At 49.5% G+C, this 15573-nt stretch overlaps 1 protein-coding gene across 1 annotated transcript in view; it reads left to right on the top strand.

The window, feature by feature from the left end:
- LOC137366189 (probable G-protein coupled receptor 139) overlaps positions 1–13016 on the top strand; it is a 40877-nt gene extending 27861 nt beyond the window's left edge. The window contains exon 2 of the mRNA XM_068028179.1: positions 12118–13016. Coding sequence (XP_067884280.1) covers positions 12118–13016 — 899 coding nt within the window. The remainder of the gene's footprint in view (positions 1–12117) is intronic.
- Positions 13017–15573: the final 2557 nt, after the last annotated feature.

Raw genomic sequence — 15573 nt, 5'->3', positions numbered from 1 at the left:
ACACGCTCTATATCCCTCACACACACACTGTCCCAGACACATACACGCACACAGTTTCTCTCTCACACACACACACACAATCACACTCTCTCTCTCACACACACTCAATCACACAGTCTCTCTCACACGCACACACAGGCTATCTTTAACACACGCTCATCTCGGACGCACTCAGACACATAGTCTCTCTCAGACACACACACGCTGTCTCTCTCACACACACACTCACATGCACACACAAGCACTCTCTCTCTCACACACACGCTCACTCTCAGATGCACTCACACACACAGTCTCTCTCAAGCACGCACATGCACTCTCTCGCACACACAGACTCTCACGCACATTCCGTCTCACTGACACACACGTTCTCTCTCTCACACACATGCACACACATGCTCTCTCTCTCTCACGCATGCACAATCATGCTCCCTCTCTCACGCACAAAGACACTCTCTCTCACGCACAGACACACACACACACTCTCACACAAACACTCAGTCTCAGACGCACTCACACACAGAGTCTCAGACACACACACGCTTTCTCACACACGAACAGACGCATGCACACACACACGCACGCTCTCTCATACACACGCTCTCTCTTTCACACATACACTGTCGTTCTTACTCACGCACGACACTCTTTCACACACACACACACACCCACGCTCTCTCACACACACGTGCACATCCTCTGTCGCACACACACACATTCTCACACACACAATCCCTCTGAAAAAACACACACATACACACTCTCACACACAGACACACACTCATGCTCTCTCTCTCTCTCACACACAAACGCTCTCTCACACACACGCTGTTTATCTTACACACACAAACACACACGTAACACGCTCTCCCTCACACACACTATCTCTCTTACACACTTACACAATCTCTCTCTCTCTCACATGCACGTTCTTTCTCAAACACACACACATATTCACACACACACATTCACACACACACGCATACACACACACACATGTACACATGCTCTTCTCTCTCACACACTATCTCTCTCACACACACGTACAAATGCTCTCTCATACGCACTTCCTAACTCTTTCTCTCACTCACACGCTCTCTCTCAAGCACACACACGCCCTCTCGCAGCACACACACACACTCTCTCACACACACACAGGTACACATGCTCTCTCTCTCACACACACTATCTCTCACACACATACGCTCTCTCAAACACGCACACACTCTCTCTCACACACACACACTCTCTCTCTCTCTCTGTCACACACTCAGACACAATCACTCTCTCTGACACACACACATACACCCTCTCAAACACACACTTAATCTTAGACAGACACACACGCTCTGTCTCTCGTACACACAGACACACACACACTCTCTCTCCAGCATACACACACTCTCTCTAACACAGACACGCACATGTTCTCTCTCACACACACTCTCTCAGACAGACACACACACATACTGTCTCTCTCACACACAAACACACATACACATACACAATCATTCTCTTTCACACACACACGTACACACGCTCTCTCTCACACACACAAAGGCACCCACTCTCTCTCTCACACACACTCATACACACAGACACACACAGACTCTCTAACACACACACATACATTCTTTCACATACACACAATCTCTCTCAGACACGCACACACGCGCGCACTCTCTCCCTCAAAACGCACACATGCTCTCTCTCACGCACACACACTCTCACACACATGCACATACACTCTCTCACATGCATACATGCACACATGCTCTCTCTCGCTCACACATACATACACTCGCGCTCTCTTTCTGGCATACACACGCACACTGATACACACACACACAAACGCTCTCTCTCCCTCACGCACACTCTCCCTGTCTCACATGCACACACACACGCTCACTCTCTCTCACACACGCACTCTGTCCCAGACACACACATGCGCACAAATTCTCTCTCTCTCTCACACACACACACGCTCACTCTGTCTGTCTCACACACACACACAGGCTGTCTCTCTCTCACACACGCACATACACACTCTCTCACACACACGAACACGCTCTCTCTCAAACACACATTCTCTCTCTCTCACACACACTCACTCTCTCACACACACAATCACACAATCCCATTTTATCTCACCCACACACACACACTCTGTCTCACCCACAGACACGCACAAACGCACACACATGCGCTCTCTCTCATACACACACACACACACACAAGCGCTCCTCTCTCTCACACACACACACACTCTCAAACACACACATGTTCTCTCACACACACTCTCTCTCACACACACTCATACACACAAACACACACACACTCTATAACACACACAGACACGTTCTTTCACACACACTTTCTCTCTCACACACACAAACTCTCTCTCTCAGACACACATACCCACGCTCTCTCCCTCTCACACACACTCTCTCGCACACACAACCACGCTCCCTCCCTCACACTCACACACATGCACACACACAAACTTTCTTCCCTCTCACACACACACATACACACACAGGCTGTGCCTCTCTCACACACACATACACACTCACTCTCTCTCTCACACACACACACACAAGCGCTCTCTCTCTCTCACACACACACACACACTCTCAAACACACACATGTTCTCTCACACACACTCTCTCTCTCACACACTCTCATACAAACTCACACACACTCTATAACACACACAGACACGTTCTTTCACACACACTTTCTCTCTCACACACACAAACTCTCTCTCTCAGACACACAGAAACATGCTCTCTCTTTCACACACACAAACAGTCTCTCTATCACACACACACACACATATACACACACACAAGCTCTCTCTCTCTTAGACACACACACACCCACACTCTCTTTCTCAAACACACACACTTTCTCGCACACAGAAAAACGCTCTCTCTCACACTCACACACATATACACACACAAGCTCGCTCTCTCTCTCAGACACACACACACACGCTCTCACCCTCTCACACACACTCTATCGCACACACAACCACGCTCTCTCCCTCACACTCACACACATACACACACACACAAACTTTCTTCCCTCTCTCTCACACACACATACACACTCTCTCTCTCACGCACACACGCTCTCTCTCACACACACACGCACTCTCTAACATCCAAATCTTCTCTCACACACACACTCTCTCATACACACTCATACACACAGACACACACACTCTCTAGCACACACACACATTCTTGCACACATACACTCTCTGTCAGACACACACACACGTACTCTCTCCCTCACACACGCACACATGCTCTCTCGCTCACACACATACACTCTCACACACATGCACATACACTCTCTCACATGCATAGATACACGCATGCTCTCTCTCGCTCACACACACATACACTCGCGTTCTCTTTCTCACACGCACACAGACACACACACAAATGCTCTCTCTCACGTGCACACTCCCTGTCTCACATACACACACACTCGCGCTCTCTTACACACACACACAAAACACGCTCTCTCACACACACACAAACACGGTCTCACTCACACACACACACACATATGCACACACAAGCTGTCTCTCTCTCAAATACACACTCCCACGCTCTCTCTCTCACACACACACTCTCTGGCACACACAAACACGCTCTCTCTCTCACACTCACACACATATGCACACACACCGACGCTCTCTCTCTCTCTCTCTCTCACACACACCTTCTCTCGCACACTCAAACACGCTCTCTCTCTCACACTCACACACATACACACACAAACTCTCTTCTCTGTCACACACACACGCTCTCTCGCTCTCTCTCTCTCACACTCTCACACACATACACTCACACAAACTCTCTTCTCTGTCACACACACAAGCTCTCTCTCTCACACACACACACACACACACACACAGGCTGTCTCTCTCTCACACAAACATACACACCCACTCTCTCTCTCACACAAACATACACACCCACTCTCTCTCTCACACACACGCTCTGTCCTTCACACACACACGCACTCTCTAACATGCAAATCTTCTCTCACACACACACTCTCTAACACACACACATACATTATTTCACACACACACTCTCTCTCAGTCACACAAACACACACACTCTCTCCCTCACACACGCACACATGCTCTCTTTCTCTCACACACACGTACACTCTCTCACATACATAGATATACATATGCTCTCTCTCGCTCACACACACAAACACACGCGCTCTCTTTCTCACACACACACACAGACACACACACAAACGCTCTCTCACTCTCTCACGCACATACTCCCTGTCTCACATACACACACACACACTCACTCTCTCTTGCACACACACACACAACGTACTCTCTCACACACACATACACACACCCTCCCTCGCACACACACACACAGACACGCACACAGGCACACATGCTCTTTCTCACATGCACACACGCTCTCTTTCTCACACACACACACTCTGACCCAGACAGGCACACGCACACAACCTCTCTCTGTCTCTCTCTCTCTCACACACACACGCTCTCTCTCTCACACGCACACACATGGTCTCTTTCACACACATGCTCTCTCTCAGACGCACTCACACATACAGTCTCTCTCAGACACACACACACTCTCACACACACCGCACTGCACTCTCTCTCTCACAGGCACACACCAACACTACCTCTCATACACACGCTCAATCTCAGACACACTCACACACACAGTGTCTCTCGCACATGCACACACTCTCACACACATGCACATACATGCTCCCTCTCTCACCCACGTAGACGCTCTCTCACACACACACACACACTCTCTCAAACACTCACTCTCAGATGTAATCTCACACACCGTCTCTCAGACACACACACGCTCTCTCTCTCACACACGCAGACACACGCTCTCTCTCACACACACACACTGTCTTTCTTACACACGCACGCCACTCTTCACGCACACACACGCACACGTGCTCTCTCACACACACGTGCCCATGCTCCCTCACACACACATTCTTACGCACACAATCTCTTTCAAAAAACACACACACATACACGCACATGCTCTCTCTCACACACACGCTCTCTCACACTCACGCTCTTTCTCTTACACACACAAACACACACGTACACACGCACTCTCTCATACACAAGCTCTCTTACACACATACGCAATCTCTCTCACTCTCACACACGCGCACACATTCTCTCTCGCACACACAGACGTACACATGCTCTCTCTCTCTCACGCACTACCTCTCTCACACTCACACGCTCTCTCTCAAACACACACACACACTCTATCTCACACACACATACAGATGTTCTCTCCGATACACGTACTATCTCTTTCTCTCTCACACAGGCTCTCTCTCAAACACACACACACACTCTCCCCAACACACACACACACACACTGTCTCTCTCTATCTCTCACACACACACATGCTCTTTCTCTCACACATTCTAACACACAAACACACATACACGTACACATGCTCTTTCTGACAGACAAACACTATCTTACACACACACCCTCTCTCCCTCACACGCACATGCTCTCTCTCTCACACACACACCACACATGCACACCCACACACTCTTTCTCTCTCACACACGGTCTCTCTCAAACACACACACACTCTCTCCCTGACGCACATACACGTACACATGCTCTCTCTCACACGCACACACTCTGTCCCAGACTCACACACGCACACAATCTCTCTCGGTCTTTCACACACACACACGCACACACGATCCCTCTCTCTCTCACACACTCACACACAGGCTGTCTCTCTCTCTCACACACACACGCACACACTCTCTCTCACACACACACGCTCTCCGTCGAACATACACACGCACTCTTTCTTTCACACACACACACACTCTCACACACATGCACATACACTCTCTCTCATACATACATATACACATGCTCTCTCGAACTCACACATACATACACTCGCGCTCTCTTTTTCACATGCACATACACACAGACACACACACAGACAATCTCTCTCTCTCCCTTACGCACACACTCGCTGTCTCACATGCACACACTCGCTCTCTCTTACACACACACACAACACACAATGTCACACACAGACACACGCTCTCTCTCGCACACACACACGCAGACATGCTCTCTCTCACATGTACTCACGCTCTCTCTCTCTCCATCACACACACACTCTGTCCCAGACACGGAGACGCACACAATCTCTCTCTCTCTCTTACCCACACTCGCACGCACGCTCACACACACACGCACACACACACACACACAATCACACACAACCACACACTCTCTCATACACGCACACACAGGCTCTCTTTCACACGCACGCTCACTCTCAGCCACACTCATACCCACAGTCACTCTCAGACACGCACACACTGTCTCTCTCGCGCACACAGACGAACATGCACAAACACACACATACACGCACATGCACTCTCTCTCACACGCACACACAGGCTCTCTCACACACACTCTCACACTCATGCACACACATGCTCTCTCTCTCACACACTCTCACACACACACCACACTCTCTCTCACAGGCACACACCCACAATCTCTTTCATACACAGGCTCACTGTCAGACACACTCACACACACAGTCTCTCTCACACATACACACACTCTCACACACATGCACATACATGCTCCCTCTCTCACACTCATAGATGATCTCTCTCTCTCACGCACACACACGCACACTCACACAAACACTCACATTGAGACGCACTCACCCACACATTCTCTCACACACACACACGCTTTCTCACACTCAAACACACGCAAGCACACACACACTCTCTCACACATACTCTCTATCTCTCTCACACGCATACACACGCTCTCTCTCTCTCACAAACACGCTGCCTTTCTTAGACACGCACGACACTCTTTAACACAAACACACACACACACATTCTCGCACACACAATCTCTCTCAAAAAACACACACACATACACACTCTCACACACATACACACACATGCTCTCTCTCTCTCACACACACGCTCTTTCTCTGACACAAAGAAACACACACGTACACACGCTCTCTCACACACACTATCTCTCCGACACACACACGCAATCTCTCTAACTCTCACACACATGGTCTCTCTGAAACACACACACACACATTCTCACACACACACACACGTACACCTGCTCGCTCTCTCACACACTATCTCTCTTTCACACATACACGCTCTCTCGCAAACACACGCACGCACACTCTCACACACACACACAGAAGTACACATGCTCTCTCTCTCACACACTCTATCTCTCACACACATGCACTCTCTCAAACACACGCACACACACACTCCCCAAAACACATACACACTGTCTCTCTCTATCTCTCACACACACATGCTCTTTCTCTCACACACTCTAACACACAAAGACACACACACACATATACACATGCTCTTTCTGACACACACACACTATCTTTCAAACACACACTCATGCTCTCTCTGACACACGCACATGCTCTCTCTCTCACACACACACATACACCACCCATTCACACACCCACACACACTTTGTCTCACACACACACTCTCTCTCAAACACACACAAACTCTCTCACACACACACGTACACATGCTTCCTCTCTCACACACACACTTTCTCTCACACACATACACACTCTCAAACATACACACACATTCTGTCCCAGACACACACACACAGTGTCTCTCTCCATCTCTCACACACACATGCTATTTCTCTCACAAATTCTAACACACAAACCCACACACACGCGTACACATGCTCTTTCTGACACACACTATCTCACTTACACACACACACACTCTCTCTCTCTCACACACGTACATACACCACACATGCACACACACACACAAAATCACACTCTCTCTCTCACACACAGACACACACGCTCTGTCACATGCACACACTCTCTGATACCCAGACATACACGCTCTCTCTTAAACACACACACACACACTCTCTCACATGCATACACTCTCTCTAACGCACACACAATCACGCACACCCACGTACAGTCTCTCAGAGACACATACACTCTCTCTCAGACACACACGTGCACTCTCTCTCCAACACACACACAAACACACACTCTCTCACATGCATACACTCTCTCTAACACACACACACTCACGCACACCCACGTACAGTCTCTCAGAGACTCATACACTCTCTCTCAGAAACACGTGCACTCTCTCTCCAACACACACGCACACATACACACGCTCTCTCTGTCACACACACACACAATCACTCTCTCTAACACACACACACACATACAAACGCTCTCTCACACACATGTACACTCTCCCTCAAACACAACTCAATCTGAGACAGACACACACGTTCTGTCTCTCACACACACAGACACACAGACTCTCTCTCTCTAACACACACATTCTCTGTCTAACACACACACACACATGTTCACTCTCACACACACTCTCTCAGACACACACACACACTCTCTCTCACTCACACACACTCTCTCTCAGACAGACACACACACACAATCACTCTCTCTGACACACATACACACACTCTCCCTCACTCAGTCACACACACTCTCTCAGACAGACACACACACACACACACAATCACTCTCTCTGACACACACATGCACTCTGTCTCTCTCTCACACGCACTCCATTTTTGACACAAACACATGCTGTGTCTCTCACACATACAGACAGACACACACACTTTCTCTAACACACACTCTATCTCTAACACACACACTCTCTCTAACACACACACATGTTCCCTCTCACTCGAAATCTTTCTCATACAGATTGATGCACTAACAAACTCTCTCTCACACACACATACCACCCTCTCTCTCACTCACACACACTCTCTCTCTCACACACACAAACACACACACAATCACATTCTCTCTCACGCACACACCCACACTCTCTCCCACACACGCTCACTCTTATACGCACTCACACACAGTCCCTCTCAGACATAAGCACACTGTCACACTCACACACTCTCTCTCACACAGACACACGCACACACACACACAAACACACACACGCTCTCTCTCTCACACATACACCCACGCTCTCCCAGACACGCACACGCTCTCTCTCGTACACACAGACGCTCACACACATAAATTCTCACTCACACACACTCTCTCTCAAACACTCACCGACACATACACTCTATCTCATGCACACACACTTGCTTTCTCGCACACACACTCACTCTTAGAATTACACTAACACACACTGTCTTTTTCACACACACATTCACTCTTAGACATACTCACACTGACACACATAGTCTCTCTCACACATATACACACTCTCACGCACATGCACACACATGCTCTCTCTCTAACACACACATTCTCTCTCTAACACACACACACATGTTCTCTCACACACACACTCTCTCACACACACACAAGCTCTCTATCTCACTTACAAACTCTCTCACGTGCACACACATGCACACGCACACACATGTACACACACACACACAATCACACTCTCTCTCACACGCACACACATGCTCCGTGTCACACACACGCATATACAGACCCTCTCTCACACAAACAATCTCTGACACACATGCACACACATGCTCTTTCTCACGCACATACATACACTCTTACACACACACACATGCTCTTAACACGCACACACTCTTTCTCACACACACACATGCTCTCTCAAATGCACATACACACAAACACACCACACGTGCACTTTCTCTCTCGCACACGCACACTCGCTCACAGACATACACACACGCTCCCTATCTCTCACACACACACAAACACAAACGCGCTCTTCCACACACACACATGCTCTCCCTCTCTCACAGAAACACTCTCCCTCTCTCACACACACACACTCTCTCTCTCTCTCCCTCACACACGCGCACACACACACACACGCTCTCTCTCTCACACCCACACACACACTCTCTCTCTCACACACATGCATACACACACACTCTCTCTCAAACACACACACTCTCTCTCTCCCACACACACAAACACACACACACACGCACGCTCTCTCTCACACACACACTCTCTCTCTCTCACACACACACTCTCTCTCCCACACACACAAACACACACACAGACGCGCTCTCTCTCTCACAAACACTCTCTCTCTCACACACATGCACACACATGCACACACTCACACTCAGACGCACTCACACACACTCTCTCTCGCTCACACACACACACACACACACACGCTCTCTCCCACACACACCACTCTCTCAGAGATGCACAAGTTCCCTCTCACACACTCATTCTTGCTCACTCACACTCTCTCAAACACACACACCCATACAGGCTCTCTGTCGCACACACGCACACACACGCTCTCTCCCTCTCTGTCACATACACGCACGCACACACACACTCTCTCAGCCACACAAACACACTCTCCCTCTCAGCCACACACACAAGCACTCTCTATCACACACATGTACACGCTCTCTCTCAAAGAGACACACATACACACGTTCTCTGTCTCTCACACACATACACACACATGCTCTCTCTCACACACACGCACTCCCTCACAGACATACACACATGCTCTCTATCTTACACGCTCGCGCACACACATGCTATTTCACACACACACACACACACATGCTCTTTCACACACACACACCCACTCACCCACGCACATACGCACGCGCATACACACATGCACTCTCTCAGACAAACAATCACACAAACACATGCATACACACACACGCTCACTCTCAGACACACACACTCTCTCACACACACACATACACTCTCTCACACACACGCACACACACATATACATACGCACACATGCTCTCTCTCTCTCTCTCACACACACACTCATACTCTCACAGACATACACACATGCTCTCTGTCTGAATCTCACACACACACACGCTCTTTCACACACACACACTCTCTCAAAGACACACACACATGCTCTCGCAGACACACAGGCACACAAATAGATACATACACTCTGTCAGACACACAATCACGCACACACTCTCTCTCACTCGCACACGCACACGCTCACTCTCAGACGCATGTACACACACTCTCTCTTGGACACACACACGCTCTCTCTCTCACACACACAGTCTCTCAAACATACACTCTCAGACGCACTCTCTCTCTCAAACACACTCTTTCTCTGACACATACAAACACACATGCTATCTCTCTCACACACACACACAAACACACACACACTCTCCATCATACACACACACTCTCTCTCTCTCTCACACACGCACACTCAGCCACACATGGGCATGCTGTCTCTCTCACACACACACACGTGCTCTCTCAGACACAAACGTGCATGCTGTCTCTATCACACACGCACAGGCCTGCACACACACTCTCACACACACACGCGCACGCTCTCTCCCTCTCTCACACACACACGCTCTCTCTCACACACGCACCTGCTCTCTGTCAGACACACACATGCTCTCGCTGTCTCACACACAGACACAAGCACTCTCTCCCTCTGACTCACGCACACACAGGTCAGAACCTAGCACTGAGCCAGGTATGTAGATGCACAGACACACACACACCACAGGCATTGAGACAGTGTCTCCTAGTCAGTTCAACATTTAACTCTCTTTACAAGACCACAGTGCTGCAGATGCTGGAAATCTGAAATCAGAAGAGGAATTGCTGGAAATACTCAGCAGGTCTGGCGGGATTTTTTGAGAGAGAAACAGAGTTGAATGTTTGAGACCGGTGACCCTTCATCAGAACTGGGAGTGATCAGAGATCGAAAAGTCTTCAAACCAGACGGGGAAAGGAGGGAGGGGGAGGATTATGATCACATTCAGGTTAACAATTTCAATATCATCCTTTTAATATTTAATCTCTCCTGTCTTCCACCGTATCACAGACCTTCCCATTTGTTCATTCAGGTCCAATCGTTTCAGTACATCACTGGATACAGGAACACAGTTATAAATCTCAATGAGTCCTCAATCAAACTGGTAACTTTGCTCCACTCTGATGTATAATTTCTCTGTTTATTTCCCTTCCTCAAAGTTAACTTGCTGACGATTGGGATCCTGTCTCTGGGAAAGTGCGGTCTCTCCAAATGTGTCACTCGCTACCTGGTGGCCATGTTAGCGGCGGATCTACTGGTCATTATCCTGGACCTGATATTGAGACACATTCCCATTGTTTATCGGGAACAGTTTCAGTTCCTGTGGTACATCCCCGTGTGTAATATCCACGCCGTCCTGCTTTACGCAGCCACAGACTGTTCTGTCTGGTTCACTGTCACTTTCACCCTTGATCGATTTGTGGCCATTTGTTGCCAGAAGCTGAAAAGTAAATATTGCAGTGAGCAAACGTCGGCAGTGGTTGTGGGAACAGTGACTGTGCTGAGCTGTTTAAAGAACATCTTCTGGTATTTTATGTTAACAGGTTGGTATTTGCTGTGGAACAGCCCCTGGTTTTGTGAGGTAACAAGGGATGGTTATTCCTCTCGTGTCTGGACAATAATCGAATTCCTCCACCACATTCTAACCCCGGGGGTCCCATTTGTGCTGATTCTGCTGCTCAACGCTCTCACCATCAGACACATTTTAGTGAGCAGCAGAGGACGCAGGAGACTCCGGGCTCATTGCAGTGGGGAGAGTCGCAGAGACCCCGAGATGGAGAGTCGAAGGAAATCCATCATTTTGCTGTTCGTTATCTCGGGGAATTTCATCCTGCTGTGGACGATGTTCATGGTGTTATCAATAGATAACCGGATGATGTATTTTTGGCCTGTATCTGTTTATCGCCATATCTTTCTGCAGGAATGGGGCTTCATGCTGCAGCTCCTAAGTTGCTGCACAAACACTGCGATTTATGCCGTGACCCAGACACAGTTCAGAGAGCAGGTGAAGAATGTGCTGAAATCTCCCTTTGCTACAATTGTTAAATTCATTCAATGATCAGAGGATTGGGCGGGGCCTGTCACCATGGTGGCCGAGTGGGGGCGGGGCCTGTCACCATGGAGACATAGGTGGGGCGGAGACTGTCCCCAATGATATAGAGTGGGGGCAGAGCGGGGCCTGTCACCATGGAGACAGAGAGGGGGCGGGGACTGTTACCGTGGAGACAGAACGGGGGCGGGACCTGTCACCACTGTGACAGAGCAGGGGGGGCCTGTCAACATGCAGTGAGTGTGAGCGCGGGCTCTGCTTCCACGTTGAAGGAGGAGTGGAGGCGGTGTCTGTTTCGCCGGTGATGGAAGAGGGGGCGGGGTCTGTTTCCAATGTGATGGGTGGGTTGAGGTGGCGTCTGTTTCCAGGCTGACGGGAAGTGGGGTCGGGGTCAGTTGCCTGGGTGACAGAGGAGTGGGGGCGGGGTCAGTTAGCAGGGTGATGGTGAGTGGAGGCGGAGTTTGGTTCCAGAGTGATGCAGAAGTGGTGGTGGGGTGTGTTTCCAGTGTGACAGAGGAGTGGGCGCGGATTCTGTTACCAGGGTGATGGAGAGTGGAGGCAGGATCTGTTTCCAAGGTGACGGGAACTGGGGGCGGGATCCGTTACCAGGGCGACAGGCTGTGGGGGCGGGTTTTGTTTCCAGGGTGACCCGAAGTTGGGGCGGGGTCTGCTTCCAGGGTGACCTGAAGTGGTGGCGGTGTCTGTTTCCAGGGTAAGGGGATGTGCGGTGGGGCGAGTTTCCATGGTGATGGTGAGCGGGGCGGGGTCTGTTTCCAGGGTGATGGGTAGTGTGGGCGGGGACTGTTTCCACGGTAATGGAGGAGTTGAGGCGTGGTTCGTTTCCAGTGTGATGTGGACGGGGGCGACGTCTGTTCCCCGGTGGCCTAGTGTGGGCGGGGTCTGTTTCCTACGTGCGGGGTGTGGGGAGCGGCGTCTGCTTCCAACGTGACGGGGAGTTGGGGCAGGGTCTGTTTCCAGGCAGACAGAGTGGGGACGGGGTCTGTTTTTGCAGTGACGGAGTGTGGGGCGGGGACTGATTCTCCAGTGAAGGAGAGGGGGCGGGGTCTATTTCCAGGGTGACGGCAGTGGGGGAGGGATCGGCTTCCAGGTCAAATGGAGTGGGGGTGGGGTCTGTTTCCAGTGTTACGGGGAGTGGGGGAGGGGTCTGTTTCCAAGGTGCAGGGTACTGGGCTCAGGGTCTGTTACCAGGGTGTCGGGGAGTGGGGAAGGGGTCTGTTACCAGGGTGATGGGCAGGGGGGCATGGTCTGTTTCCAGCGTTGATGGCTAGTGTGGGCGGGGTCTGTTTCCAGTGTGATGGAGTGGTGTGAGCGGAGGTCTGTTATCAGGGTGACTAGAGTGTAGGCGGGGCCTGTTTCCAGGGTGACTGGAGTGTAGGCAGGGCCTGTTTCCAGGGTGACTGGAGTGGGCGCAGGGTATGTTACCAGGGTAACTGGAGTGAGGACGGGGTCTGTTTCCAGGGTGACTGGCGTGGGAGCGCTGTCTGAATCTTTCTGACTCTTTTATAATCCCTTTCTAATAAAAAGAAATTTGATAATTATTGATAATCCTTTATAAACATTGAGAAACATAAAATGACCTCTATAACCTTTATAAACTGTTTATAATGCTTCCGATACCATTATAAATCGTTATAATCCTTTATGATTGTCTGTGATTTATTATACTTTATGAGTCATTATTCTAATTTATAACCTATTGCATTCACTGCCATGGACAGAAAACATTGAAAACGATCCAGTGCATTGCTCTGAATTCAAACAGAACACAGTGCATATCATTTAAAATAGCCACAGCACATGTCGCTTAAAGTGGCCGCAGTGCAGGTGACATCAAACAACCGCCCGGAATACCATTTAAAATGGCAGCAGCACATATCGTTTAAATGGCCGCAGTGCTGGGGATATCAAACAGCCGCATGGAATGGCATTTAAAATGGTCACAGTGCAAGGGACAGTTCGAAGTGCGCTATGTTAAAACCAGCTGGAGTGGTACTGAATACCATACACAGACCAGGAAAGAGACAATTCAGTCCAGGTCTCTATTAATACAAGCTGGAATGGTACTGAGTCCCTCTGGCACACCAGGAAAGAGCCAATTCAATCCAGGCCTACGTTCATAACAGCTGGAGTGGTACTGAGTCCTACTCACACACCAGGAAAGAACCAATTCAATCCAGGCCTCTAGTAATACCAGCTGGAGTTGTACTGAGTCCCACTCACACACCAAGAATGAGCCAATTCAATCCAGGCCTCTATTAATACCAGCTGGAGTTGTACTGAGTCCCACTCACACACCAAGAATGAGCCAATTCAATCCAGGCCTCTATTAATACCAGCTGGAGTTGTACTGAGTCCCACTCACACACCAAGAATGAGCCAATTCAATCCAGGCCTCTATTAATACCTGCTGGACTTGCACTGAGCACCACTCACACACCAAGAATGAGCCAATTCAATCCAGGCCTATATTAATACCAGCTGGAGTGGTACTGAACCCCACTCACACACCAGGAAAGAGCCAATTCAATCCAGGCCTCCATTAATA

The sequence above is a fragment of the Heterodontus francisci genome, unplaced genomic scaffold (assembly GCF_036365525.1).
Source record: "Heterodontus francisci isolate sHetFra1 unplaced genomic scaffold, sHetFra1.hap1 HAP1_SCAFFOLD_319, whole genome shotgun sequence".
Taxonomy (NCBI): Eukaryota; Metazoa; Chordata; class Chondrichthyes; order Heterodontiformes; family Heterodontidae; genus Heterodontus; species Heterodontus francisci.
The sequence above is the reverse complement of the archived record's forward strand: the minus strand, read 5'-3'. Positions and strand labels throughout refer to the sequence as shown.